Source organism: Rhodnius prolixus, unplaced genomic scaffold (genome assembly GCF_049639745.1).
Source record: "Rhodnius prolixus isolate KJV_2025 unplaced genomic scaffold, Rpr scaffold_5, whole genome shotgun sequence".
NCBI classification, from domain to species: domain Eukaryota; kingdom Metazoa; phylum Arthropoda; class Insecta; order Hemiptera; family Reduviidae; genus Rhodnius; species Rhodnius prolixus.
Window position 1 is genome coordinate 21,387,788 of NW_027411624.1, and position 27,027 is coordinate 21,414,814.

The window sequence follows — 27,027 nt, forward strand, 5'->3', positions numbered from 1 at the left end:
TTACAGGTGCATATTATTCATCGTTATTGGACCGTTTGAAAACCGAGCTGCAAGAAAAACGCCCACGATTGGCCCACAAAAAAGTCCTTTTCCATCACGACAACGCACCAGCTCACACCTCAGCAATTGTGGTCGCAAAATTAATGGAAATAGGGTTCCAACTCGTTTCACATCCCCCCTGTTCTCCAGACTTGGCTCCCTCGGACTACTATTTGTTCCCCAATATGAAGAAATAGCTGGCGGGAAAAAGATTTTATTCAAACGAGGAGGTGATTGCAGAAACGAATGACTATTTTTCAGACTTGGACAAATCCTATTATTCGGAAGGGATCAACAAACTAGAGCAGCGTTGGACGAAGTTTATAACAGACAGCCAATCAGAAATAGTAGGACAGGACCTTGTAAGACTCCTGTATCGCATTGGTTAAGTTGAAAATGGGCAAAATGGAGATGATCAGCTGTTTGAAGCCGGATTGGCCGGGATTTACTCCCACTACTTTATTCCCCTCCACTATAGATTCCACGTCGAGCTCCTTCACCATCATGTTCTACTGATACTAAAAGTGAATTTTACCACATTTTTAGATAGAAATTTTTGACAAATTACGTAATTTCGTAGGTTTTTCTAGGTTATTATGTTTAATTGAAGAATAAACCTTTCCATTATATCAAACATAAATTAAATCTGAGTTTTTATTTTATTTAAAAGAGATATTAATAAAAAATCATAAATGTAAAGTTGAATTAAAATATTTAACTTCAATAAAATTTTCTCGTACTTTACAAACTAATAACCGGAACGTGTTTATAATTTTTAGACACTTCTAAAACTAAAACATTGCAATCTATTGATTTGTTATACAAAAACTTTGAAATTGCATTAATATGGTACAGAGTTCAATATTTACTTAATTAGTTTGATAATACATAAATTATGTTGCTTAACTAATAGAAAAACTTCTTTTGAGGTGATTTATAACTATAATATTATTCATATATTAAAGTATACCTTAACAAATACAAAAGCTATACAAATCAGCAACTACCCAACATTTCATTTGTATTTCGGCTCATATTCCAGCAATATAGAAACAATCGAAAAAGCATTATAACAATTGATATTTAATTGAATTATAACAATTGATATACAGTAAAAGCTCTTTATTCGCGGGGTATATGTTCCATAAATATGCCGCGAATACAGAAACCGTGAATACGGAATGGTAATTTATATGGGATTATAGGGGATACGTTCCTAGGTGACAAAATAAAAAAAAAACAAATATATAAAAAAATCAATTTAATTGAAGTTTTTGAACATTTTGATTAATTATCTTAAGGCTTAGGCAATGGTTTGAAGTATTTTGTAATTTTCTCTTGCTTGGCAGTTTTTAAAAGCTTTTGTTTGCAGTCAAAGTTTGAACTTGCCACTACAACTACCATCAGGTTCTTTAAAATGAGCGTAAAGATACTTTGCCTTCTCCCGGACCATTGGACCACTCAGGGGCACCCTTTTTTTTGGATGCGGTCTTCGATCCATAATGACAACGCCACTTCCATTTTTTCTATTGCTGGATCACGAACAATTGCTTTCATTCTGTGCGTTTACATTCTCAAAAACACCGATCGTGGCGAAGGCGGCTTATGTCAAAGTCCTCGGCGATATCAATTAACAACATACTTTAGGCAAAGTTGTAATACTAAGATCTATTTTACTTTTTTTATTAGTCCATTTGACGGCATTTACAAAGGATATTGGGTTGGATACCTATTGGAATCCTTTTATTATCATAGTGTACTTCCGCGAATATCCGCGAATATAGGAATTGGGTCGCATTTTTTTAATCCGCGAATAGTGAAAACGCGAATGAAGGAAGCGCGAATAAGGAGCTTTTACTGTAGTTGGGAATTTTTCATTGTTACGCTTTTTCGTGCATTTTTGGACAATCAACCCTTATTAATAAAGGAAAAACCTGTAAAAAAAATAAGTGCAAGGAGCGATGGGAAGATTTGACATATTAGATGCCAATAAAACGCAGACTTGGGGCTAGGATTGAGTTTTCCTTAAATTGTTTGCATTTTGTTTTACCTTTCATATTTCCCATGATAGTTTTTTACTTGGATTTTGACTTTTTAAAAGTATGAGAAATGTTTATCATTTCATATTATCTGTCTCAATTTCTTTATAAGATTCAGGACTGAAGATAAAACTATCTTTATTGTTAACAATGTAAAAAAAAGTTATTATTTTTAATAAATGTAATTCCAGAGGATCTCGAGCATTAGCCGGAAAGAGATGGTAGTACATTTGACGAATTATTATTTTTTATTTCAATGATAGTTGCAAAAAGTTGTAGCGTCATTCAATGATTCATGTTGTTGTTTTTTTTAATGGTGCTGCTGCTTGTGCTAAAGTGCCATAGTTTATTTTTATATCTACATGGCGAGAGATAGACGCGGTTAGAAGGGAGAATCGTTTGTTGGATTGTAGTTCAGTCCATTTCTGAACATCTGAACATTGTAGATCTTACCATTTATCTTGTTCAAGTACAATATGTTGATTATGGTGTCATTTATGTGCCGAAGAATATATCAGCGTGTATGCACAAAAAAAAAAAAAACTCTATTCTGTATCTACCTATATATGACATAAAGCTCATCAAAGTTCATTGAACTATACATCATCACACATACCGCAACAGCAGGACAACTTGTTTTTAAAGTTGTTGCCTTATAATGGCTTCATGTGCCTCTCTTTAACATCATCTTCTTCGTGTTCACTCTGTGGTAGAACAATTTTCTTATTTCAGGTAGTCTCTTTTCTCTTCTATTGGTACATTAGGTACCATTGCTAATTTATTTTTCCAAAAAAGTTAGACGAAATTATTGGGTTGGTGCAAAAATAATGCAGGTTTTTATATGCCAAAAAAAAATTATTATAATTTGTATAAAACTAAGATTATTTATTCAAAATATGTTCCATCATTATCAACACATAGTTGCCAACGTGTCAGAAGCATTCTTATTCCAGTTTCTAAAAAATCTTTATTTAAACTCTCAATAAACTCGCGGAAGGCATTTTCGGTTTCACTTCGGTCCCTAAAATTTTTTCCTCTTAAGAAGTTGTCCAAATGTCTAAATAAATGGAAGTCCGTCGGCGAGAGATCGGGGGAGTATGGAGGGTGCGGAAGTGTTTCATATTTCAATTCCTGAAGTTTCCTGAGAGTTGGCATTGCGATATGTGGCCTGGCGTTATCGTGAAGAAGAATTGGCCCTTTCCGATTCACCAATGCTGGACAAAGATTTTGCAATTTCCTACGCGTTTTGTCAATTTCTTGACAATATGTTTCAGCCGTGATTGTTTCGCCAGTATTTAGGAAGCTGTAATGAATAACACCTGCAGTAGACCACCACACTGTCACCATTACTTTCTTCGGGTGCAGGCTTGGTTTCGCGAAATGTTTTGGTGCTTCATCCTTGTCCAGCCAAGCCACTGGCCTGACCGTCTCCTGTTGTCGTATTGGATCCATTTTTCATCACATGTCACGATTCAATTAAGAAATGGTTCATTTTGGTAGCGCAACAGAAGAGAATTGCAAATTTCAAAACGCCGATGTTTTTGGCTCTGGGTCAATTCGTGAGGTACCCACGTGTCGAGCTTTTTAACTTTACCAATTTGTTCGAGATGGCGAACGACTGTTGAGTGGTCAACACTAACTTCTCTCGCAAAGTCCCGAGTGGTTTTGCGAGGGTTATCTTCCACCAATGCCCTAAGATGGTCGTGATCAACAACAGAGGGCCTACCGCGACCTTCCTTGTCTTCGAGATCAAAATCTCCAACACGAAATTTTTGGAACCATCGCTGCACTGTACATTCACTGATGCTTCACCCCAAACAACATTGATGTTACGCGCAGTTTGAGCCTCACTTCGACCAAGTTTGAACTCGTAAAAATAAATTTGACGAAAATCTTGTTTTGACATGGTGAATATCGGAGGTCTTAACTCATACAAAATGGAACACAAACTAAACTGATATTTGAGGAAAAACAACATTAATAAACATTGTTTATAATCCATTACCTAGACTGGAGGATTATCTTTGTTTACTTGGTCACGAGGCCAACAGCGTTTCAATTGTCGTGGAGGACGATCTGGAATCGTTTTGGAGGCGAGATTTTGAACAAGAGGATTGGTACAGAATGGAAGAGAGTCAAAGAATTTTCTATATTTAGATTTTTAAAAAAATTCAAACTGCATTATTTTTGCACCAACCCAATATGTAGTGGATGTATTTACAATCTAAACTAAGTTTCCTATTGGAATTGCTAATTGGTTTTTATAACCTCTGATGTACGCTTCTTTTTAAGCACCTAGTCTGAAACTACCAAATTTATTTTTGGAAAAATAGCACAAAATAATAATAGCATTGCTTTTATTATTCTTTTATAAATAACTGTAGCTTTTTCAAAAATAAATAAATCATTTAGAATTACACATTCTATGAATTTAAAAAACCGGAATTATGCAGCCTTCTGCTGCTCTAATAGTGACTTCTGCTTATTTAGTATTGGAGGGCCGAAAGGATACTCTTTCAGCGATCTTCTGAGAGATCACGTTAATCCAATTGTCGATTTGAACTGAAAATATTATTTACATTTAATTGCTCTGTTATTGTCAGAACATTATTTCCAGGGTTAATGCTCTAATTCTTAATTTAATTAATAGTACATTGTACTCCGCCATTTTGCTGTTCCTAAGTTTCACTGAAATTTGAAATCATGAATGAGGTTAAGTATTTTCGCGTTAGAATTTTCTACATGAGTACCTAAATGTGTAATGTTAACTTATAATGTGATACCAATACTTATTATAAGTCATGCGATTCTAGTTAAATATCTGATTCGAATGTTTTGTGTTAAACTCAAATACCTAAATGATTATTAATAATTTATACTTCCATCAACTTATTACTTAATTATACTATCATTTCTTACCGACCGCTTCTTTAAAGATAAGTTATGGATCTGCCTCTTCCGACTACGCTCTAGCACGAGCTGGTGTACCTCAATGTAGTATTCTCGGACCGCTTCTCTATACTGTGTACACATCTGACCTACCAACTGACTCTGCACACACTGCTCTGCACTTACGCTGACGATACTGCTATTCTCTCTTCTAACTCAGACGCCGCTACACCTTCCACTCATCTACAATCTCATCTACACAAACTAGAACCCTGGGCCAAAAAAGTGGAGAATCAAATTCAATACTCAAAAGTGCGAACAGATAACTTTTACTCTGCGTCGTAATTCTTGTCCCTTTATAAGTTTCAACTCAATTTCTCTTCCTTCTGCTAATTTAGTTCGCTACCTTGGGATGTACATCGACAAAAGACTGACGTGGAATCCGCACACTAAACTGAAAAGACTTGAACTCAACCGACGAAACAAATTACTACTGCGACTAATTGGCAGACAATCCAAACTACCACTGTAACATAAAAGACTCAAGACAGCTTACTCAAACCGATCTGGACTTGACTGGTGAGGTTCAACCAAACTTTCCAATTCACAAAAGATCCAGTCCTTCCAATCCGAAATTCTCCGTCAGATTACGAATTCTCCATTTTATGTCTTTAACTCTACCCTCCATAACGACCTCAAAATCTCTTACGTAACTGAAGAATCTAAATCTAAATATAGAAAATTCTTTGACTCTTTTCCATTCTGTACCAATCCTCTTGTTCAAAATCTCGCCTCCAAAACGATTCCAGATCGTCCTCCACGACAATTGAAACGCTGTTGGCCTCGTGACCAGCTGCAGTAATGTAAGAAACTCCAGCGAGAGTGTTGCCGGTGGGTAGCTTCTCTCCTCAAGCTGATCCAGCCATGAAGTCTTCTTTTATCGTATTCACTGATAACAATTTATTCTTTTTGTTGATTGTGAATAGCAAATAAATTAAAATAATAATAATTTATTGTGCTTAAATAAAGTTAGAGAGAGACTTCAACATTTGTATGTGATTTTAACTGACTCCTTTACATTGCTTTCTTTCGCTTTCTTTATGATTCAATTGGGCCATTGTTTTTCATCTTTTTTACTCTATAAGGCTACAGATCCTGAAACCTGTCTAGAACTATCTAATAAATATTCTTCAATTGCTTTGTACGAACAGCTAAAGCTCCATTTTGTTTTTCTCAAGTAAATCACCATTTTTCTTAATACCAACTTGTTTAATCTTCTTAATGCTAAGACCGTAGACGTTGGATATGCTAATTTCTTTTATTTCAGTTTAATCGAGAAAAAAAAAAAATCTTGTTCAAATCTGCAAGTAATATTTAGTCTAGCATTATACTTTGTAAAAAATCATTGTTAACGAGAACCAACGTACAATACTATTCGCGTATTTTGTAGTAGTGTTAAAAACTTTTGAATAATGTATAAACTTGTGATGGTACCCAGTAGAATTCGTACTTTTTTTAAAGAAAAGGCGAATAGATAAAGAATAGCAGCAAAAAAGGTAACCTGTTTAGAAGGGAACTTGCATTTCTTTTAAAAACGGAGATACCAGAAGCCAGTCACATCCCTTTTGTTGGTGAACTCGTGTATACTGGTATCTCCAGAACCAGAGTTTTTCTCTCTACCATTTAAGAGAAGAAATGGTCTGCTTGAATAGGGTTGCAGTCAGCCAGTTTCTGCTAACCAGGTCATTATCAGCGGTTACTGTGATATCAATACTTCCTATCTTTACGCCGCTTTTTTTTTTATCCCAAAATCTGTTTCTACAAGATAAAATTGAAACATTTGAATGCATTTACTTATTTTGACATAAATAGGCTTGCTTTATATCCAGTTATGGTCGCGACTATGCCATTTTTCTTACCCGTCCAGGTTATTTAGTAAAAAAGGAAAAGTGCTAAATATCTTTTAATATTATCTATATACGAGGGTCGTTTGAAAAGTCCGTGCAAAGTCAGAGAGATAGCACCACTGGCGCGTATCGAGGTTATGTTTAGTTAGTAGCATCTCTTGGAAGAACACACACCAAGTTTCAGCCAGATCGGTCTATTTCTTTGTGTTTGGCATTCGTTTGAATCGAGGAAGTCGAGTGATTTTCAAAAAATGGACGAAAAAGAATTTCGTGTGTTGATTAAACACTACTTTATGTAAGGCAAAACGCCTCAGGAGACTAAAGAGAAGCTTGATAAACATTATGGTGACTCTGCACCTTCGATTAGAACAGTTTATAAGTGGTTTCAAAATTTTCGGAGTGGCCATATGGGCACAAGTGACGCTGAACGTTCTGGACGCCTAGTTGAGGTTACTACTCCAGAAATCATTGATAAAATCCATGATATGGTGATGGATGACAGAAGAGTGGAAGGTGCGTGAGATTGCTAGTGCTGTGGGCATCTCGAATGAACGGGTACATAATATTTTGCATCAACATTTGGACATGACAAAGCTATCCGCAAGATGGGTGCCGCGATTGCTCACGCTTAACCAAAAACGAAATCGTGTGAAGTGTTGCAAGGACGGTTTGCAGCTGTTCCAGAAGAATCCGCAGGACTTTAAGCGTCGTTTCGTCACTGTGGATGAAACATGGATACATCACTACACTCCTGAGACCAAAGAACAATCTAAACAATGGGTTACCAAGGGGAAATCTGCGCCAAAAAAAGGCGAAGACCGTTCCTTCGGCCGGAAAGATTATGGCGACTGTCTTTTGGGATTCGCAAGGAATAATCCTCATCGACTATCTGGAAAAGGGTAAAACTATTACAGGTGCATATTATTCATCGTTATTGGATCGTTTGAAAACCGAGCTGCAAGAAAAACGCCCACGATTGGCCCACAAAAAAGTCCTTTTCCATCACGAAAACGCACCAGCTTACACCTCAGCAGTTGTGGTCGCAAAATTAATGGAAATAGGGTTCCATCTCGTTTCACATCTCCCCTATTCTCCCTCGGACTACTATTTGTTCCCCAATATGAAGAAATGGCTGGCGGGAAAAAGATTTTATTCAAACGAGGAGGTGATTGCAGAAACGAATGACTATTTTTCAGACTTGGACAAATCCTATTATTCGGAAGGGATCAACAAACTAGAGCAGCGTTGGACGAAGTGTATAAGCCTAAAAGGAGACTATGTTGAAAAATAAAAAAGGTTTACCCCAAAAAATTAAGTAGTTTTTATTTTTGCACGGACTTTTCAAACGACCCTCGTAATATAGAATTTGTCATGATACTCTAATAACAAAAAAACTGTATATGTCACAGGAAAAATATCTCCTACTTGCGACAGACTATACTCCATGATTGCAAATCGAATCACTCCAAGAGGCTGCATTATCCCCGTACACTCCTATATCCGAAATCGTCTGCACAAACTCCTTTCCATCCTAGACTGTCATCCTAATCTACTCTGCCGCGACATAGCATCCTCTACAGATCCTTCCATTTCCTTAAGACATAAAAGAATCAAACACATCCTTCTCCAACTTTCTCCACTAGCTGCAGGTTTTTTTTCCCCTTCCTTTCTCCTGCATTTTCCATACTTTCTATCTTAAAGTTGGAGAAGGATGTGTTTGATTAATAATAATGCAATTATACATTGACACTTCCTGCTTGTAACATAAGTAAAGTAATTGCCTACTTTTTTTCTGGCAGGCTTTACGTCCAACAATTAGGTGCCGTCGACAGAGGCGACTAGCAAACATACGAGTACTTTACTGTAAATTTCTTTTATTAACCATTAAATAAAATCCAAGGTCTAAGACCGGGAATCGAACCCAGTACCACAATACATATTAGCTTTACAGGTCTCGCCTCTAACCGCTCGGCCACCACTTCATGCTTGTATTTATTGAATATTTTTGCACTAAAGTTTATTTTTCTATCAAAAAAAAATAAAAAATAAAATAAGACACACTACTAGGGAAGGGATTAGCTATGAGGTTAGCATACTGGACTCCCACGCGGAGGTCCCGGGTTCGAATCCAGCTGCTGACCCTTAGATTTTTTCTTCCTAGGAGCTTCTTACAGCTCACTGTCCGGTGATGGACAGTGTTGTTTGTAACGAGAGAACACTGTCCGGAGGCCGGCAGTGCACTGAAAAAAGCTCCGGGCGCCAATAACCTTAGATGTTGACGCGCCTTAAATCACAAAAAAAAAAAAAAAAATAAGACACACTACTTACCAATCCCTAAAACAAAAGCTAGAAGTGGAAATCTAAAAATAGCATGTTTTTCAAAATTCTGTACTTGGCTTAATCTAAGCCAATTAATAATGTCAAAATTATAAATTTAATGTTGAGTAAAAAAAAAAAAATTAAGTTCGTTTAATTTTTAGAATTTCCTGTACAATCAAAACGACCAGTTTCTAAATTTGGAGCCAATCAATTAAAGGATTACTGAAAACAAATTTTTTTTTGGTTACCATACAAATCATAAGATTTCAGTCAATGGTATCCTTAAGTTCAAAGGTTTATTTTAAAATTTATAGTTTCTTAATGAGTAATATTGAAATATATGATTTTTTGTTATAAATTATATTTATTGCCTAACGTTTTGTAAGCCTATGAGGCAGCGAGAGATTTCTTAGGAAGGCTATTTCTTCTTATTTATACTTCTTTTGCAATCTATATAATCACCACAGATTATCTGAATAAATAATTCGCTTAGTTATAACTGAATTCATAATTATTATTTTTAAATATTAGCAAAGTAATGTTTAAAATAAAAGATCTGTATATGGGTTATCCTTGTCAATAATTTATTTTTTAACAAATTGGTAATATTAGATCGTATATTTTGCTTTTAATTTTATTTTAAAGGTATTAAAGTTAGACTTTAATAAATCAGAACACCTACTTAGAGATATCAACTCTATTTGAAGGCTATTTCCTGCTCAATTTCGATTTATTTTTTTAGAAGTCGTGTGAATTTGTTGACCAGATTCTTTTAAGATTAATATTAGAAGCGGGACGGGACCTATATCCCACAAGAGGCTTATTTTGTCTTCCTCTTTAAGTCTAGTAGATAAAACCTCCCCTTCTAAAAAGGTTGATGACTTTCCCTACCAGTTCCTTCTGCGCTACAATCTCCTTTGGCCTCAAAGTTCCAAAGATATCGGTAGCGCAGCCTCAAGATTGCAACGCAATTGAAAAACGAAGTGAGAGGCCCGTTTCCTCCTCTTCCTGATACAGTCAGCACAACGGTTCCGAGCTAATATGCCCTATCTTGTGTGCAAATGCTTTCTGAACCTGCCGTGTCCCTGTGAAAAGGCCTTTAACCAGAGTTATCTGATTTCTGCCCAAACCTAGGAGTCATTTTGGTTCTTTGTTTACACAGTCAAGGGCATGGACACTCTTGCCGTGTTTGACCCCAGGAAGCATCACTCAGTTCTTTTCAAGCTCTCTCTCTCTCTCCAGAATCCAGTCTCTGAGAGCCTCACGTACTGCACTCTTAGTGATCCCTAGGACCTGGTTCCGGGCCAATGGAAGAAGTATTAGCTCCATTCCTGGCCAGTTGATTAAGAGTCCATGAACAGACAAGACAGAAGACACACCAACCCTCTAATGATGTAAAACAGTATATTGTAAATTAGCCCTGAAGATGGACCTAGTCCCTAGAACGGATAGCTCGGCATAATAAAGTTTACAATGACTGAAACTGGCATTTATTTTTCATGGTTAAAACCAAAAAAACAGGAGAGAGAAGTTATAAAACAAATGCCATTAATAAAAAAATGTAATCCTTAATTCTAAAGTTGTTCAACAATAAGTAATTGTGAATTGTTGTCCTTGTTTGTTTGTTTTGACAAATGTTTTAATTGAAAAAAGTAGAAGTAGACAACGTTTTTATGTTGTAAGTATTTAAATTTTCTTATTTTCCATTTGAATGGAAAAGGGAAGCCACAGTAATCAGGCTAAATTCTGTCTTCACGAACTAATGATTTGACTTGATTTTAGGGTAGTTTTTTCACTGTGTTCCGTTGTAATGTGTGGTATGCTGTACGATCGTGTCAATGCGTATAAGTAGGAACAAAATTTGGCTGAATATTCACTATTTATTATATGCACTTTTTTAAATTGCCGCACAAAATTTGTTTATTTTGGAAAAAAAAATGCACACAGTTAAAAAAAGTGCGCACACAGGTCACAAAAAATTTAGAGGGAACTCTGCTCGAAGGCCCGGCATCCATTCCAGTCGAACTTTATTGTGCCGAGTTAGTTTCTTCACCCAGAATCTTTTACAGAAACCAGATTCTTTTAGATATGACTCTCAGTTGAAATACAGTTCGAAAGAATTCCACATTACATCTTCGATCTCTTTTGGAGGTAATACTACTAATAACGTATTGCAATTATAAAGTAATAAATGAAATTGAGGAAGCCGTGTATTGAATCAAATTACTTTTTAATGGCAGTTTAGCTCGTAGAAATGGACACCGTTAATTTCTCTTCTTACTAATCAATGATCATTTGTATTCTTCAACTGTAACTAAAAAACACAAATAAAAAGAACGAGTTGTTATTACAGAATGGCCAAGAAGGTTTTAGATCTGTTTGGGGATACACTCCTTAATAGAAGAAGAAGCAAAGAAAATAAAACAGAAATGAGCTCCTCCCAGATGCTGCTAGCCAGGACATGATTCAACTAACAAAATATCCTGTTTGGCCTCGAAGGCAGTGGATTGCTTTGAGCAGGACACGGTGAAGAGATCAACCGGTATAATTATTTATGCAAATTCTGTAAAGAAGGAGGCGAGGCACTTATCCTTCCCATTCTAAGAAATCTCCTGCAGACTGCTGGACGCCAAATCTCCTGCGCAACACCACTTTACATCATGAGTTTTATTTGGTTTTTTATTTAATTCTTTATTTTCTAATAATAAAAAAAAAAAAATACTTCTAAAAGAAAGATTTAGAATGATAAACCTTTTAGAGGTTCAATATCCGGTCTACGCTTTTCTTAAACGCCCATTATAAAGCGTATTAGATTTTTCGTTTTATAAATTCTCCATGGTATTAAATTGAGTTGTCAAAACACTCCCTCAGCATTTTTATACCAAACAAATCTTAGCCGTTTATTTCAACAAATCTTTTTATCGGTTTCATTTTTACAATCATTCTCTTGTTCGTTTTTATTTATTTTTTGATAGTTAATGGATTAAATTGGTTAATAATAATAGTCATTTAGAAATAAACATAGTTAATCTTAAAGCCTAGCTTTAAATTACTATCTTCTAAACAGCCAATGCCTTCTAGATTAGAATTCATACCGGGGAAAACAATCGCCAGTAATTTAAAAATTTATACGACTTCCGCTTTCAACCGTTTTTCATGAATTTTTGTTATCTTAATTATGTATATACAGGTTGACCAGAGTTATGTGCTCCACCCACTTTTTCTTTTAAACGGCGGGAAATTTCGAAAAAATAAAAAACACGTATTTAATCATTTTTAGTCTAGTTTATTTTCAGTGATTGACCCATCTTTTTAAACCACTGTATCTCGAGATACTGCATCTAACTTTTGTTTTTCAAATGGAACGTTATATTTTTTTTTTTTGCATACTTTTATAGTATTTGAGTTCCTAAAAAAAACAAAAAACAATTTTTCAAATCGGTTAGGTTTTTCAAAAGTTATGGTAATTTAAAATATGAAAAACAAATTTCAGTTTATTGTCAAAATTACGTTATTTTTTTAAAAAGAATCTGTTCAAACTGGGCACAATCAACGGATAGGCAAGCCAAAACTCTGGACTCCCACGCTTTGCTTGTAGCAGCACTTATGGTGGCGAAGTCAAGATCTAGGCAGGCTAGAGTTATTCGACGTTTCAGATCATCGACTGAAATCACGGGATTAAGGTTACTGTACACTTTATTTTTTCGAAATTTCCCGCCGTTTAAAAAAAAAAGTGGGTGGAGCATATAACTCTGGTCACCCTGTATATCTAACCCCTAATTCAACTGGAATAGAAGGGATGCTGTTAGGACTCGCCTGGCACCAGAAAAGAGGTATAAGAAACCTTAAAATGCGCAGTGGACTGATGTAAACCGTAAAATAAAACAAATTAACTGCTTTTATTGCTATCATTTCTTACAGCGGCTTAAATTTTGCTCTTTCCTCTTTTTGGTGACTTTTTGTTACCGGCCACCTACAGATTGGTTTATTTGAATCATAAGAGTCATTTTGACTCTAGATTGGCATTACACGTAAATAATATCGGAGTCATTTCGACTTCTGATTGGTAATATAAGTAGATTATCTGTAATTAACTTGACTCCAGATTACCATACAGGGAAATTTACTTCTACTTCAAACCCTCTGCTGTCTTCCTCGCGAAGAATTCCGAGATTATCCTCTTGATAGTTTTGAGTGTCATAAAATTTATATTTCCATAGATTATGAAAATCGAAAGCAAGATTCATTCATGTTTATTCTCTTTTGAGCTAAATGTTACAGCGGCATCGTACAAAGGGAAGCTCAATAAACTAGGTTGCTACACTGATCTTTACATAATGATTCAGGGAATCGAAATTTGTGTGCTAATCGTAAAACTTGAAGGAAGTCATTGTGTTTCTTTTTTAATATGATCAACATTTATTGCCTAAATGCTTATTTGCTAAATTTACATAATTTTCATAGAAAATATCAAGGCACAAAAAAAAGCCTCTTTCTAGAATTGATTTTCTGTCCGAATTGCAGCAAAAATTTGCAGCGAATTGGGTAATTTCCGATCCGTGTCAACAACGCACAGTAATTGAAAAAATAGTGAATGTAATTAAAAAAATGAAAAAGTCCCTGATCAGAAGGGATACTGAAATTACTGCGATCCTAAGTTGAAGTTAATTCCTTCTTTGTGAAATGTTAAAGCCGATTTGTGGACAAAATTTGTTTTTCCGTCCTTAATTCCTATTCTTTCTCAACCTTTAATGCAAATATTATTATTAAAATTGAAATCAATATAAAAAATAAATTATGGAGTCAATATGACTCCATATTGGCAATAACTGACTAAGTTCGAGCATTAGCAATGCAGTGTTAAGGGTATTTTTTAAGAGAAAAGGTGTGTAGATTTCAACTAAAAATAATAAGAACAAAATTTAATGCAAACGTTAGAAGTTTGAAAAATATTTGTGAATTAAAAACTTCAAGAAAGTCGCTTTAGTTCACGTTTGAAATTAATTTCCTAAATCATGATAAATAAATTTATCCGTCGCCATAAATAGTAAATACTGACGTACAGGTTAAATTGAACTAAATGTGCCTTTTTATATTTATTTATTTTGCTTTTATCAAAGTGACGTAATGGAAATATGCAGCTAATTAATGGCACCTTGAAAATGGTCACAGGTTGGGCGGGGAAACTATACGACCAGTCCTGCCACACTTATAGTGTAGTCTTTCCCCGCGATTATCGTGTTACACCTGAAACATTAGGTACGCTCGTTAACACAGAAAAAAAATCACAAAATATGCTTTATAAACGTTTGAGATTATTTAATACTTATGTTTTATTAATTATTAGATAATAAATATTATTGTTTAGTGCACTGAAGTGAGTTAATAAATAAAAGTGCTTGCCTTGCGGAATATTTGTTTTCAATTGACGAGGTTAGTGTTTTTAGAACCTTGAAAAGTTGTTCTGGGTTTTTTAAAAAATAAGCAAGAAATAAGAAATATTTTTTTCCCCTTTTACATAGTGTTAAAAGTAGTATTATGGGGCCAGTGCATGTTGTTATCCTAGTGCATATCATTATCAACAGTGTTCTTGCTCAAAATGCATCCTATTTTGGATACCCATATCTGTATCAGGTATTTTTATCAAATCTATTATCCTTTTTCTTGTAATAAAATTAAGCTAACTAATTATTTAGGAAGTGATGGCAACATTCCTTCAATTGGAACTACTAAAGTACTATTTTAGATATTATAAAGTCATCAAAAACCTATTTAAAGTCTGACTCGTCAAATTATTTTTTTTCTACAAGGTTGATCACCTTCTTTAGAAAAGATTCTCTTCTAGGTATCTTGTGCTCTAGATTAACTCTTGAGATAAGTAGAAGAAAATTAGGCATAAAAATAAAATAAAATTTAGAAACAGCTTGTCGAATTGGTTTACATTGAAATTTAGAAACAGCTTGTCGAATTGGTTTACTCTGAAATTTAGAAATAGCTTTTTAAATTGGTTACATTGAAATTTAGAAGTAGCTTGTCATATTGGTTTACAGTGAAATTTAGAAACAGCTTATCGAATTGGTTTACTTGAAATTTAGAAACAGCTTGACAAATTGGTTTACAGCGAAATTTAGAAACAGCTTGTCGAATTGGTTTACTCTGAAATTTAGAAATAGCTTTTTAAATTGGTTTACATTGAAATTTAGAAACAGCTTGACAAATTGGTTTACAGTGAAATTTAGAAACAGCTTGTCGAATTGGTTTACTCTGAAATTTAGAAATAGCTTTTTAAATTGGTTTACATTGAAATTTAGAAGTAGCTTGTCATATTGGTTTACAGTGAAATTTAGAAACAGCTTGTCGAATTGGTTTACTTGAAATTTAGAAACAGCTTGACAAATTGGTGGTTTACATTGAAATTTAGAAAGAAGTCTTTAAATCAAATCCCCTTTATCGTGCCCTAATATTCGAAAAACGGGTATTATACTGACCTAATGGAAACACCGTTTTTCCAAATTCTCTCTCATCACACGTCTGACATTGAGAACTATAAACAACCTGCCTAATTTGGTGTAAACGTTACTCCAAACGTGTCTAGTTATCGCACGTTCATGGTGATTAGATACATCTTATTTTTCTTAATAATTTGTTTTATAAACCTCTTTGCTTGGGGGGCAAATATCTTTTCTCCAATCTCGTTTGTTAATCTTCTTTACCCTTTTATTGGACGACCAATTCTGCACTGTGGCTTTTATTTAGATCTCTACTGTGACTTGTCGGGTGCTAAGAGGAACCCCTCACAGAGCAGCACTCCCAGATGATGAAACAACAATCCTAGGTTCTCTAGGGAAGTCCTCTAAGAACTTATCTCTATCCTCCCTTGTACTTCCAACATATTCTGAAGAAACCTCTCCCTAAGGAACTATATCTTTAGGGGAACCACAGAAATAGTGTTGAGCCGTCATTTAGGGGGATAACCACTTCTTGGCGCAAATTAAGGCCTCCTACAATGCTATCCCAGATTATGAGAACCAGGTTCTACCTGGTAACTACCAGGTTTGAGGAGGTATTCAGGGTTAAACAGTTCTTTTTACACTTTCTCATCCTAATTAGGGTGGCACTCGGTAGTGAGTGCTTCTACGAAAAGTATTCTTTCCTATCAACCCTCGGGTCCACCCAGACCCTCTTCTTAATATGAATTTTGATTATAACTGGATTTCTATAACCTCGCCTATAGTAAAAAACAATTTTATCAATTACAATTTAAGAACAGTTTGACAGACAAACAAAAATCTATTCAAAAATGAAATTTTATACCAAAATAATTACAGTGTAAAATAAAAGGCAATTTTTGTTTATGGGACCCATATGTCGGGTTATTTTCTTTGAAGTATTGAAATTACCATTCGAACAGCATGAGTTCTATCTGTTTACAACTCCACCCAATACTGTCGAGATCGCTTCAGTTTTATTTCATGTCAATATCAATAATTCAAAATGTAATAATTTATTGGTTACACTGGACCGCCTTTAAGTATAACTTAAGTTTGGGTTTGTAAAAGTGTTTTTAAAGATTGTACTAAAGAAAATAAAAAGGCTGAGTGAAATGAATTTAAAAAAAAAAAAAAAATGAACTCATTTCTTAAAACGTTCTTATAAACGTTTATTTTAATAACTTACAATTTCCTAAATTAATAAAGTTAACAGTCGCGCTAACATGCCGACACATATCTTTGGTTCTAACGGATTTCGCAATTAAAATGAGTAAATAATCAGGTGACATACTTGGTAAGTAGAAAAAAAAATATAAATAAATATGTACACATGTGAATAGAAAATATCGAAGGTCAAAACATTATCTGTTTAAGAAACATTGTTGATAAATATTTAACCCAGTTTTTACCATAATTATTGATAATAAAAGTGGTTAAAAATGAAATAGTTACTTGGAATATTCTATTTTTACTACTACCAATAAGTAGTTGAAAGTAATGTGCATTCTTTCAATTCAATGATCAAAACCATTGTGCAAGCAATCTTAAAACTAGTAACCGAACTATATTTTGTCCATGTTGTTCTTATAAATGGTCAAAATATTATTTTTACCTTCAAATGGATTATTGATTATGTCATGAAAATTGCTGACCAAGTTTTATTACCTAATTTGTTATGCTAAATTTGTTTTTATCGACAAATTTATTTTATATTTTTGTATTTTTTACTTTCTCTTAATGTGAGAAATTTTCTGTAGTGAGTTTTTAAAATAGGAATAACGTTTTTTGAGGGTCATTGAAACAAAAAACAATAAAATATTATGAATGTTTGTAAACAAAAGTTTAAGAACGACTACGAGGGTCGTTTGAAAAGTCCGTGCAAAGTCAGAGAGATAGCACCACTGGCGCGTATCGAGGTTATGTTTAGTTAGTAGCATCTCTTGGAAGAACACACACCAAGTTTCAGCCAGATCGGACTATTTCTTTGTGTTTGGCATTCGTTTGAATCGAGGAAGTCGAGTGATTTTCAAAAAATGGACGAAAAAGAATTTCGTGTGTTGATTAAACACTACTTTATGAAAGGCAAAACGCCTCAGGAGACTAAAGAGAAGCTTGATAAACATTATGGTGACTCTGCACCTTCGATTAGAACAGTTTATAAGTGGTTTCAAAATTTTCGGAGTGGCCATATGGGCACAAGTGACGCTGAACGTTCTGGACGCCCTGTTGAGGTTACTACTCCAGAAATCATTGACAAAATCCATGATATGGTGATGGATGACAGAAGAGTGAAGGTGCGTGAGATTGCTAGTGCTGTGGGCATCTCGAATGAACGGGTACATAATATTTTGCATCAACATTTGGACATGACAAAGCTATCCGCAAGATGGGTGCCGCGATTGCTCACGCTTAACCAAAAACGAAATCGTGTGAAGTGTTGCAAGGACGGTTTGCAGCTGTTCCAGAAGAATCCGCAGGACTTTAAGCGTCATTTCGTCACTGTGGATGAAACATGGATACATCACTACACTCCTGAGACCAAAGAACAATCTAAACAATGGGTTACCAAGGGGGAATCTGCGCCAAAAAAGGCGAAGACCGTTCCTTCGGCCGGAAAGATTATGGCGACTGTCTTTTGGGATTCGCAAGGAATAATCCTCATCGACTATCTGGAAAAGGGTAAAACTATTACAGGTGCATATTATTCATCGTTATTGGACCGTTTGAAAACCGAGCTGCAAGAAAAACGCCCACGATTGGCCCGCAAAAAAGTCCTTTTCCATCACGACAACGCACCAGCTCACACCTCAGCAGTTGTGGTCGCAAAATTAATGGAAATAGGGTTCCAACTCATTTCACATCCCCCCTATTCTCCAGACTTGGCTCCCTCGGACTACTTTTTGTTCCCCAATATGAAGAAATGGCTGGTGGGAAAAAGATTTTATTCAAACGAGGAGGTGATTGCTGAAACGAATGGCTATTTTTCAGACTTGGACAAATCCTATTATTCGGAAGGGATCAACAAACTAGAGCAGCGTTGGACGAAGTGTATAAGCCTAAAAGGAGACTATGTTGAAAAATAAAAAAGGTTTACCCCAAAAAATTAAGTAGTTTTTATTTTTGCACGGACTTTTCAAACGACCCTCGTAAATTATAGGAAATACAAACTTTATATTTCATTTGAATTATACGTATCACTGTATTACTGTTAATAATAATTATGAAAGTAAATTTTAATTTTTTCAGGCAAGATTTAACGTCTAAATACCGATTAGGTTACGTGGAGGGAGGCGTCTAGTAAACATAGTTTTAGGCAGGAGTTCAAAAGAAAAACCTCTCTTTTAAATAAAAATTAAATCTTCTTAAAAGGTGAAATAAATTTGGGAAAGGTTAAAATACAAAATGGTTTTTTTTTTTTTTTTTTTTTGAAGCCCAAGAAATGCAGTGATTTATTGAGCTCGTTGTCACGAGTTGGAAGCATGCAAATGGCACTGCGTTAGTGTACTTTATGCGCACGAACTGCCTATTTAAAAGAGGTTTACAACAACTAGGTAGTTTAATTTTTTTTACCCCATTTTTTTGTCGAGAAAACTCAAAATATAATTGTTGGTTTGGCCAATTAAAACCGTGCAAAACCGCCATGAGCTGCAAATGAATGGAGAAAAGTTTAAGAGATAAACGCTTTGCTTTTTTATGTTTGTTTCGTCTCAGTTGAACTAAGCCAATGAATTAGTAACTTTTTGCAAGATTTTAGCAAACATTTCTTACTTGGAGCTGGTATAGTTAAACGACAGTTAGCGCATGCTCCCTGAGGCTGACGCTGACTCATTGCACAACTAGAACTTGTTTGGTACACTTCTGCTCTCCCCTCTTTGTGAATGTAGCAGAGTATTTGTGTGTGTAATGTGTAGAGAACATCCGGCCTCAAAGTCATGGCCATTAGGATCTTCTTATCTTCTTACACCGTTTATTATACTTCTCTTTTTTTGCACTCTTGTATATTCGTTTCTCTTTGTTCAGTGATATATCTTGTACCACCTCCGTTTTCCAAAGAGAATGGCACTTTCTGATTTTTTTTTTTTATATTCATTTAAATAATTTATTGGCAATACATTTATTAACTCATTCGTTCAATCTAATTGGAAGAAATAACACGTAGGTGTTAAGTTACCTTTATTGTGGTGCCTAGATCTTTAAAAAATTTTTGTTTACTACACGCCAATGGTAAACATTGGCCAAGTTTTGTTTCGGATAGAAACTGTATAGCAATTGTTCTTAGATTAGTGTTAACCTTTATCATTTGAGGTTTGTACTTCCCTCTATACGAGGTGTGGCTATTTAATAAAGAGGCTGATGCTGCTACAGAAGAACTATGCATGCGCCAAATCCTAACGACCGACATCTGGGCAGCGTAAAGCCTTCTCTTTCGATTGCAGCGTCTCACGTGTTTGTAGAGAAATCTGTCTGACCGGAACCGTCGTTTGTGTAAGAGGTGTTAGTCTCGTTTAGCCGAAAACATGATACTACACATGTAGTAGAGCAACGAATTGCCGCGATGAATATTAATCACGTGCGCAAGTTTTTTGAGTGGTTCAAGCGTTTCTAAGATGGACGAGAAGACGTCGGAGATGATGATCGCCCGGGTCGCCGTACCACGTCCAAAACTGATGAAAATATCGATTATAATTAATCAACATTACTACCGTGAGGTGCTTGCTCAACTCCGTGAAAGAGTAAGGAAAAAACGACCCTATTTGTGGAAGCACAAGTCATGGGTTCTCCATCAAGACAACGCACCGGCTCACACTGCTTTGTCTGTCAAGGACGTTTCTAGCCAAGTACAACATCCCAGTTTTAGGTCATCCGCCTTATTCGCCAAATCTGGCTCCAAGTGACTTTTATCTGTTGCCCAAAGTCAAATCTGCATTAAAAGGAACACGATTACAGTCCGTTGAAACTGTGAAAGAAAAAGCGGCACGCGTCATGCAGAAGCTGGCAGAAAAAGACTTCCAGCACTGTTTCGAACAATGGTAAATTCGCATGGAGCGTTGTATGTATAGAGGAGTGGTGTATATTGAAGGTGCTAATAACTAAATATGTATAAATTTAAAATAAAATGTTTTGCAGGAATAGTCTCGTTATTTAATAGCCACATCCCGTATATACTCCGTTAGGTAGGATTCGAGGTAGTGATGAGATGTTTCTAGATACATTCTATGTTCTGCGTTCATTTATTACTCGCAGAATCAATTATCCCGTATTTGTGGTTCACTTGACTGTAAATATTAACCAACTTCTGTATTAATATTGGTAATAACCGGAGAAAATGGTCTATCCATCTTTAACGTGCATTTTGTAATTGGGTAGAATATGGTTGCATAGCGAGTGCTGATTTCTGCTCTTCACGTAACTTCCGTAAGAAAATGGATAACAGTTTCACCATTTGGGGTATGAAATATAGGGTGAAAGGTCTAATGAGTGTGGGACTTGGTAGATCTATTTTTGTCGTACAGTTTAAAATTATTAATAAATTTTTATAAAAATCTTGATGGAGCGAATTCCTAAGTACGGGTATCTTTGCTTATGAAAACCGAATAGAATTTGACAACTAAAATAATTGTGAGTATATTCTTCTTCGAATTTGCCCAGAAAAAAGGTTTCAATTAAAAGTTCTGGATGTGTGTTTCATAGATGTCTGAAGGACACTCATCGGAGTCCAAAGGAACGAGTGGCATAATCCAGGGGATGTAGTTTTAGTCCCATATTATTCATTCCAGTATAATAGTCACTGACCCTAGAACAACTGGCTCAGCACAGTAAAGTTCGACTGGTTTGTATTATGTGGGAATCAAGGAGGAATGAAATAGCCGATCAACTGGCCAGGAACGGAGCTAATACTCCTTTCATTAGCCAGGAAGCCATGGCTAGGGATCACCAAGGGTGCAGTTCGTGCGGCTCTCAAAGATTGGATCTGGAGAGAGCATGGAAAGAACTGGGTGATATGTCCTGGGATCAAACACAGCAATACTATGATGCCTTGGCTATGTAAACAAAGAGTCGAAAGAGACCCTGTGCTTGGGTAGAAATCAGATTACTCTGATTACAGGCCTATTCAAGGAGTCATGGTAGGTTCAGGAAGCACCTGTTCCTGGTGGGGCTTATCAGCTTGAAACCGTTTTACAGATTGTGTCAGGAAGAGGTGGAAATAGTCTCTCACTAGTTCGATTGTTTCCGAGCGGTTGCATTATGAAACCTTTGGAATTTTGAGGCAAAAGGAGATAGTAGCGCAAAAAGGAACTAGTAGGGAAAGTTCTCCATCTCCATTGTAGGGGAGGTTTCGTCTACTAGATCCAAAGAGGATGGCACAATAAGCCTCTTCTAGCTGCGGTGCCGTGGGGCTTATGTCCCGTCCCGCTGTTCTAGTCCTAATCTAATATAGTCACTAAGCTCTCAAAAGCTCTAGGCTAGAATGATTGCTAGCCCATTTGTATTATGTGGGAATCAAGGAGGAATGAAACAGCCGATCAACTGGCCAGGAACGGAGCTAATACTCCTTTCATTAGCCAGGAAGCCATGGCTGGGGATCACCAAGGGTGCAGTTCGTGCGGCTCTCAAAGCCCATTAAAAGAGGGCTTTTAAAATATTCGGTTCAGTTAAGTCCAGCCGTAATGTAGTCTTATTCATTCTCATAAAGATAGACTATCTTTTAATAATTACTTTTTCTGACCTAAGGTACCTCAAAGGGGATATTCCAAGTGAAAACTAAAAATTCTATAATTTTTGTTAATCGCAATAGTTTTCTAACTGATAAAGGAAAGATAAAAAATGGAACTATGCCTTCTTAATCCATTTTATAAATTCGCTACACTGAAAAGAAATATAATAGGTGTTATTTAATCCAAAATATTGTATAAATAAACTAACAAAACAAAACAAAAAGATAAAGCTATTATTTCAAACATTTTGGGGTTAATAGCTTGTTTTCTATTGTTTCTTTTAGTAATGAGAATTTCTATATTATCTAAGAAGTCAATAAACTGATAGGTAATTTAATCTTTATAGATTTTATACCCACCATTTTAATCGTTAGACAAAAGGATTGTCAGCCATCATATATTTAATGGAGAAAATAAAATAAAATAATCTTTTACAACAAATTAATCAACTAATGTTTTATAGTTGGTTAAATTGTTCGTATCCCACGTAAATATTTAACGAATTCCTAAACAAAACACCTGTAGCTGTCAGTTTATCCAATGATAAATTAATGGGAACCTCTTGGGAATGAATTTTAAACTGACCTTGGTAAAGCATATTTGCATTAGTGTGAAAATAGAGCAGTCGTGATGAAATCATACACATTGGAAATTATCAATCATCTTTACGATGATAAATGTATAGCTTACTAGCTTCACAATTAGGAGGAATTTTGAAAGATTTAAATCAGACCTTGAACTGTTTAAAAAAAGCCTTTAATGCTTCTAGAAGCGATTAGACTAAAGATGAAAATAAATTCTATGTGTACAGATTAGTTGTGTTGGACTATTGGTTATGATTGTGGCTTTATGAGTGGAAGATCACTAGTTCGAATCCTGCGTAGGGATACTTTTTATTTGTTAGTAAAAATTGTTTACAGTAAAGTATTTGCTTCCGCCCCTGTCCACGATAACTAATTGGTAGTTAAACACCGTCTAAAAAAAATTGGCGACTACTTTATAGACTAAGAAAGAGGAAAAGACTGCAATGTTCTCTAATAAATAAAATAAATAACCAAGAAATTGAAGAAACTGTCTTCATAGCACATAACGACCTAATTACTTTAAGCCAATTTTAAACATTCTAATCTGCTGAAATCTGCCTATATCCTTCTGCAGGCCTGCTGAAAATTGTGATAATATTAGGATATCAGTGGAAATATATTGTTCCTTGTTATCAAACAAGAAGACTCGCCAGGATTCTAAAGTAACTGAAGAAACGGGATAATCCATTTCTGCGCCTCCTTCAAACAGTTTTCATTGTCTATCGGTCTTAGACAAGGTTATCTGTTATAGCCACTTCTTTTGTTCTAGTTTTGAAATTTGGCTGTCAGGTGAGTGTGCTCAAATCAGGGTAGATAATATAAGAAAACCGCAACAGTTCATGCCTTTTTTTGTAAAGTTAATTTTGTAACTTATAAAGTAGCTAAGAGAGAATCCTTAATGTTACTTTTAAATTTGAATCGCTCAATACAAATATAAGGAATAAATAATAAATTGTTTGTTGTAATAAAACTTTCCTTATCTAGTAAATATTTAGAATGAAAGGTAAAGAAATATCGACAATAATACAGTAATTTGTACCCAGCAGCCAAAGTTGTCAACAACTTTGAATAAACAGATATTTATTTATTTTATTTTTTTTATCTTTGTTTATAAAAATTCAAACTTATGAATCATTCATTAAACATCATGATAAATTTATAGTAGCCTCTTAATCAATAATAATATAAAATAGCCTATAACTGCTGAAATTTAATTGGTTAAAACTTTTCACCACGAAGTGACGTTTTATTTTTGTTTTCTAAAAGGTTTTAAAATGATTGTTTATTTTGTAAACACAAGCTTAATTGTTATTATTGGGTTCGTTTCTCCTGGGAAGCGCTGTTCTCCAGGAAAAGACGATGTTTAAGCTCATTTTCAAGGAAAATTATTTGAGAAAATTTTGTACAGTTTTAACATCTCTGAATTATTTATGAATAATTTCTAATAAAATAATTTTTTATTGTAAGAATATTAGTCTACATTAAGAGCTGTTTGTAAAGGATGAATTTTTTTTTTTTTTAATTTTTCATTTTCTGCGGTTAATTCAAAGGGGATTCATTAGTACTTGGACATAAATGTTAGGCTTTTAGATTGAAAGTTTTTCTCAAAAAATGATGTCTTAACTGTAATAATTCCAAGTTTTTTTTTAAACAAAAAAATCGTAAATTGCGGTAAAGGGAACGTAGAATTTTCATTTCATATTTTTAAATTAAGGTAAAAGCGAAAGACTTTTTTCTGTTTCACTATTTAGTTTATTACCAATTATTTAGTAAACTATACGAATGTTTCCCAAAATAGGTGAAATTTCTATTCCCTTTTTGACGTCAGAAACAGAACTGATTAGGTTACCGGACCGAGGAGGATTTTTTTTACTAAGCTGTAATTGAAAATAATGGGGAAATAGCAAAAATATGGTGTAAAAATCTAAAAACAAGTCCTTTATACAGAATTGGAAAAAACATATGATCACTATACTTCTACTCAGAGGAAGTGAGAGAGATAGAGCGAGAGAGAGGATTAATGAAGTAATTTTCATTATATCAAAACAAGTCGAAAATACAGAACGGATTAAAATACCAATTTGCCAGCAATTAGAAAAACGTAATAATTGATTTCAACTCGGCTATTACCGGTTTAAAATGGAGAGAAAGAAAAATAGTTCTGAATAATAATTTCGTAATTAAAAAAAAATATATGTAACACTCGTATAATTCAGTTCAGAACTTCCTCTTGTAATTTTTTGTTTTTCTACTTGAGTAGGGAACGTCAGCATCTGAGGCCCGGATCTTTATTCTTTGCGCTTTCGGCCTGCGAATAGAGTTCTACAGACTACACTGTTCATCACTGGACATTGAGCTGTAAGAAGCTCCACCTACGAAAAGTAAATCTGAGCACCATCAGCTGGAGTCAAACCCAAGATCAAACCCAGTAAAAATCGCCTATTATTTTTCAGGCAGGGCTTAACAGTTAGGTAGTGTGGACGGGGGGGGCGGAAGCTCATACTTTACTAAAAACAATTTTTTTCTAATAAATAAAAAGTAGTCACATACGCGAAATTCGAACTGGTGACCTTCCGCACATAAAGCCATTCTCTTGACCACTAGACCAACACCCGTCCCGGTAATTTCCCAGTGTATGGTAGCAGATCTCTTCCCTTCTTATTACTGTTCTCTAGGGCATTCCAATGTAATGCCAGTATTGAAAATCTAAACGATTACTATATCTTCTTTTACCTATCAGTGTAAGAGGCAATCTCTGAAGAGAATTAGCTTTTATAAATTAACAATTAAAATGGAACAAACAGTAGTAAGAGTTGTACTTTTCAATTTTAAACTGTGTTTTATAATATCCAATGTGGATATGTTACTAAATATATTATAATGCTGCCTGCCTTTCACCATTATACTATAATGATAGTAGTAATATTTGTAAATCGCACTACAGCATTATTAGTTTTTAATATATAAAGAGGTAGAAAACTGGTACAGAACTCTTGATTTAATTGCAAAAAATCATTAATTCAAAGGAGACTTTCCCGGAAATACTTTAAATACCAAAGTGAAGAAATTTAAGAATTTAAACTGTTTCCGGTAGGACAGTTGTTTAAAAGTTGAAAGTCAAAAACAGTTGGAAAAAAAACACCCAAATTTGACAATTTTTTTCTCTTTTTCTATAAAAGATAAAATTTCCAAATTTTCTTTAAAATATAGGGCAAACCCTCCTTTATGACTGTAATTTTTGTGCAAAAATCCAGATCTAATAGATAGAATACAGTTGTGACATTTATTATGGAGGTATGGTAAAAACTATAATAATTTTAAATAATTGTTCAGATTATTGAAACATTTAACGGCATATTAATAGTTCTTTCTATAAATCTGAAGACATAACCCTCACGACTGTATTTCTAAGTGGCAATAAAAAGAAGTTAATAAATAATCCTCTTCAATTTAATTCAATCGCACTACATCCCATTTTTATGGGAAACAGCATTCTAAGGACTTTTCTTTAACTTTATCAACAAATTATTTACAACTGGGTCTGGGCCTATTATTATTATTCATTTAAAAAAATACAAGTTCATTCATTATTCATTATTCTATTAATTATATATGCTTTATCTTTTCCTAATGTTAATCTATTTTATATGCATTTTAAGCAGACATATTTAACCGCCCACTATTAACTGTTCCGCAACATTTCTTCTTCCTGATCAGAAGTAGCTATAAAAAATTAGAATGAGGCTATTCTATATTACTAACTATCTCTTTTCAGAATTTTTTAATGAAGTTTCCAGAAGGTAGAAAGGCTTACCAACGTATTTCTTGCAATTTAATAAACTGTACTTAGGTTTTAGAAAAATGATTAAATTTAACTGAATATTCACGTTAAATTCAAAAAAATATTCACGTTCAAAAAGAAAAACTGTTCTAATTTTTTGTTGTGTAGTCCAAAATAATGTGGAATTGATATTATTCTAAAACAAATATTATACAGGGTGTTCATTTTAAGACGGCTCAAATGCATTTCATGCTTAAATGGT

The 27,027-nt window shown here is 34.6% G+C and overlaps 1 protein-coding gene across 4 annotated transcripts in view; it reads left to right on the plus strand.

Annotated features, from left to right (window-relative positions):
* The window catches only part of Cad99C (cadherin 99C), a 474,090-nt gene that overhangs the window by 388,054 nt on the left and 59,009 nt on the right, over nucleotides 1-27,027 (plus strand). The window contains exon 1 of one of the 4 annotated variants that reach the window (XM_074137331.1): nucleotides 14,432-14,827. The exons of the other annotated variants lie outside the window; for them this stretch is intronic. Within the exon in view, the coding sequence (XP_073993432.1) occupies nucleotides 14,732-14,827 (96 nt within the window). The 5' untranslated portion in view covers nucleotides 14,432-14,731. Of the gene's footprint in view, nucleotides 1-14,431; nucleotides 14,828-27,027 lie in introns of those variants that run through there. 4 annotated transcript variants of the gene reach the window in all.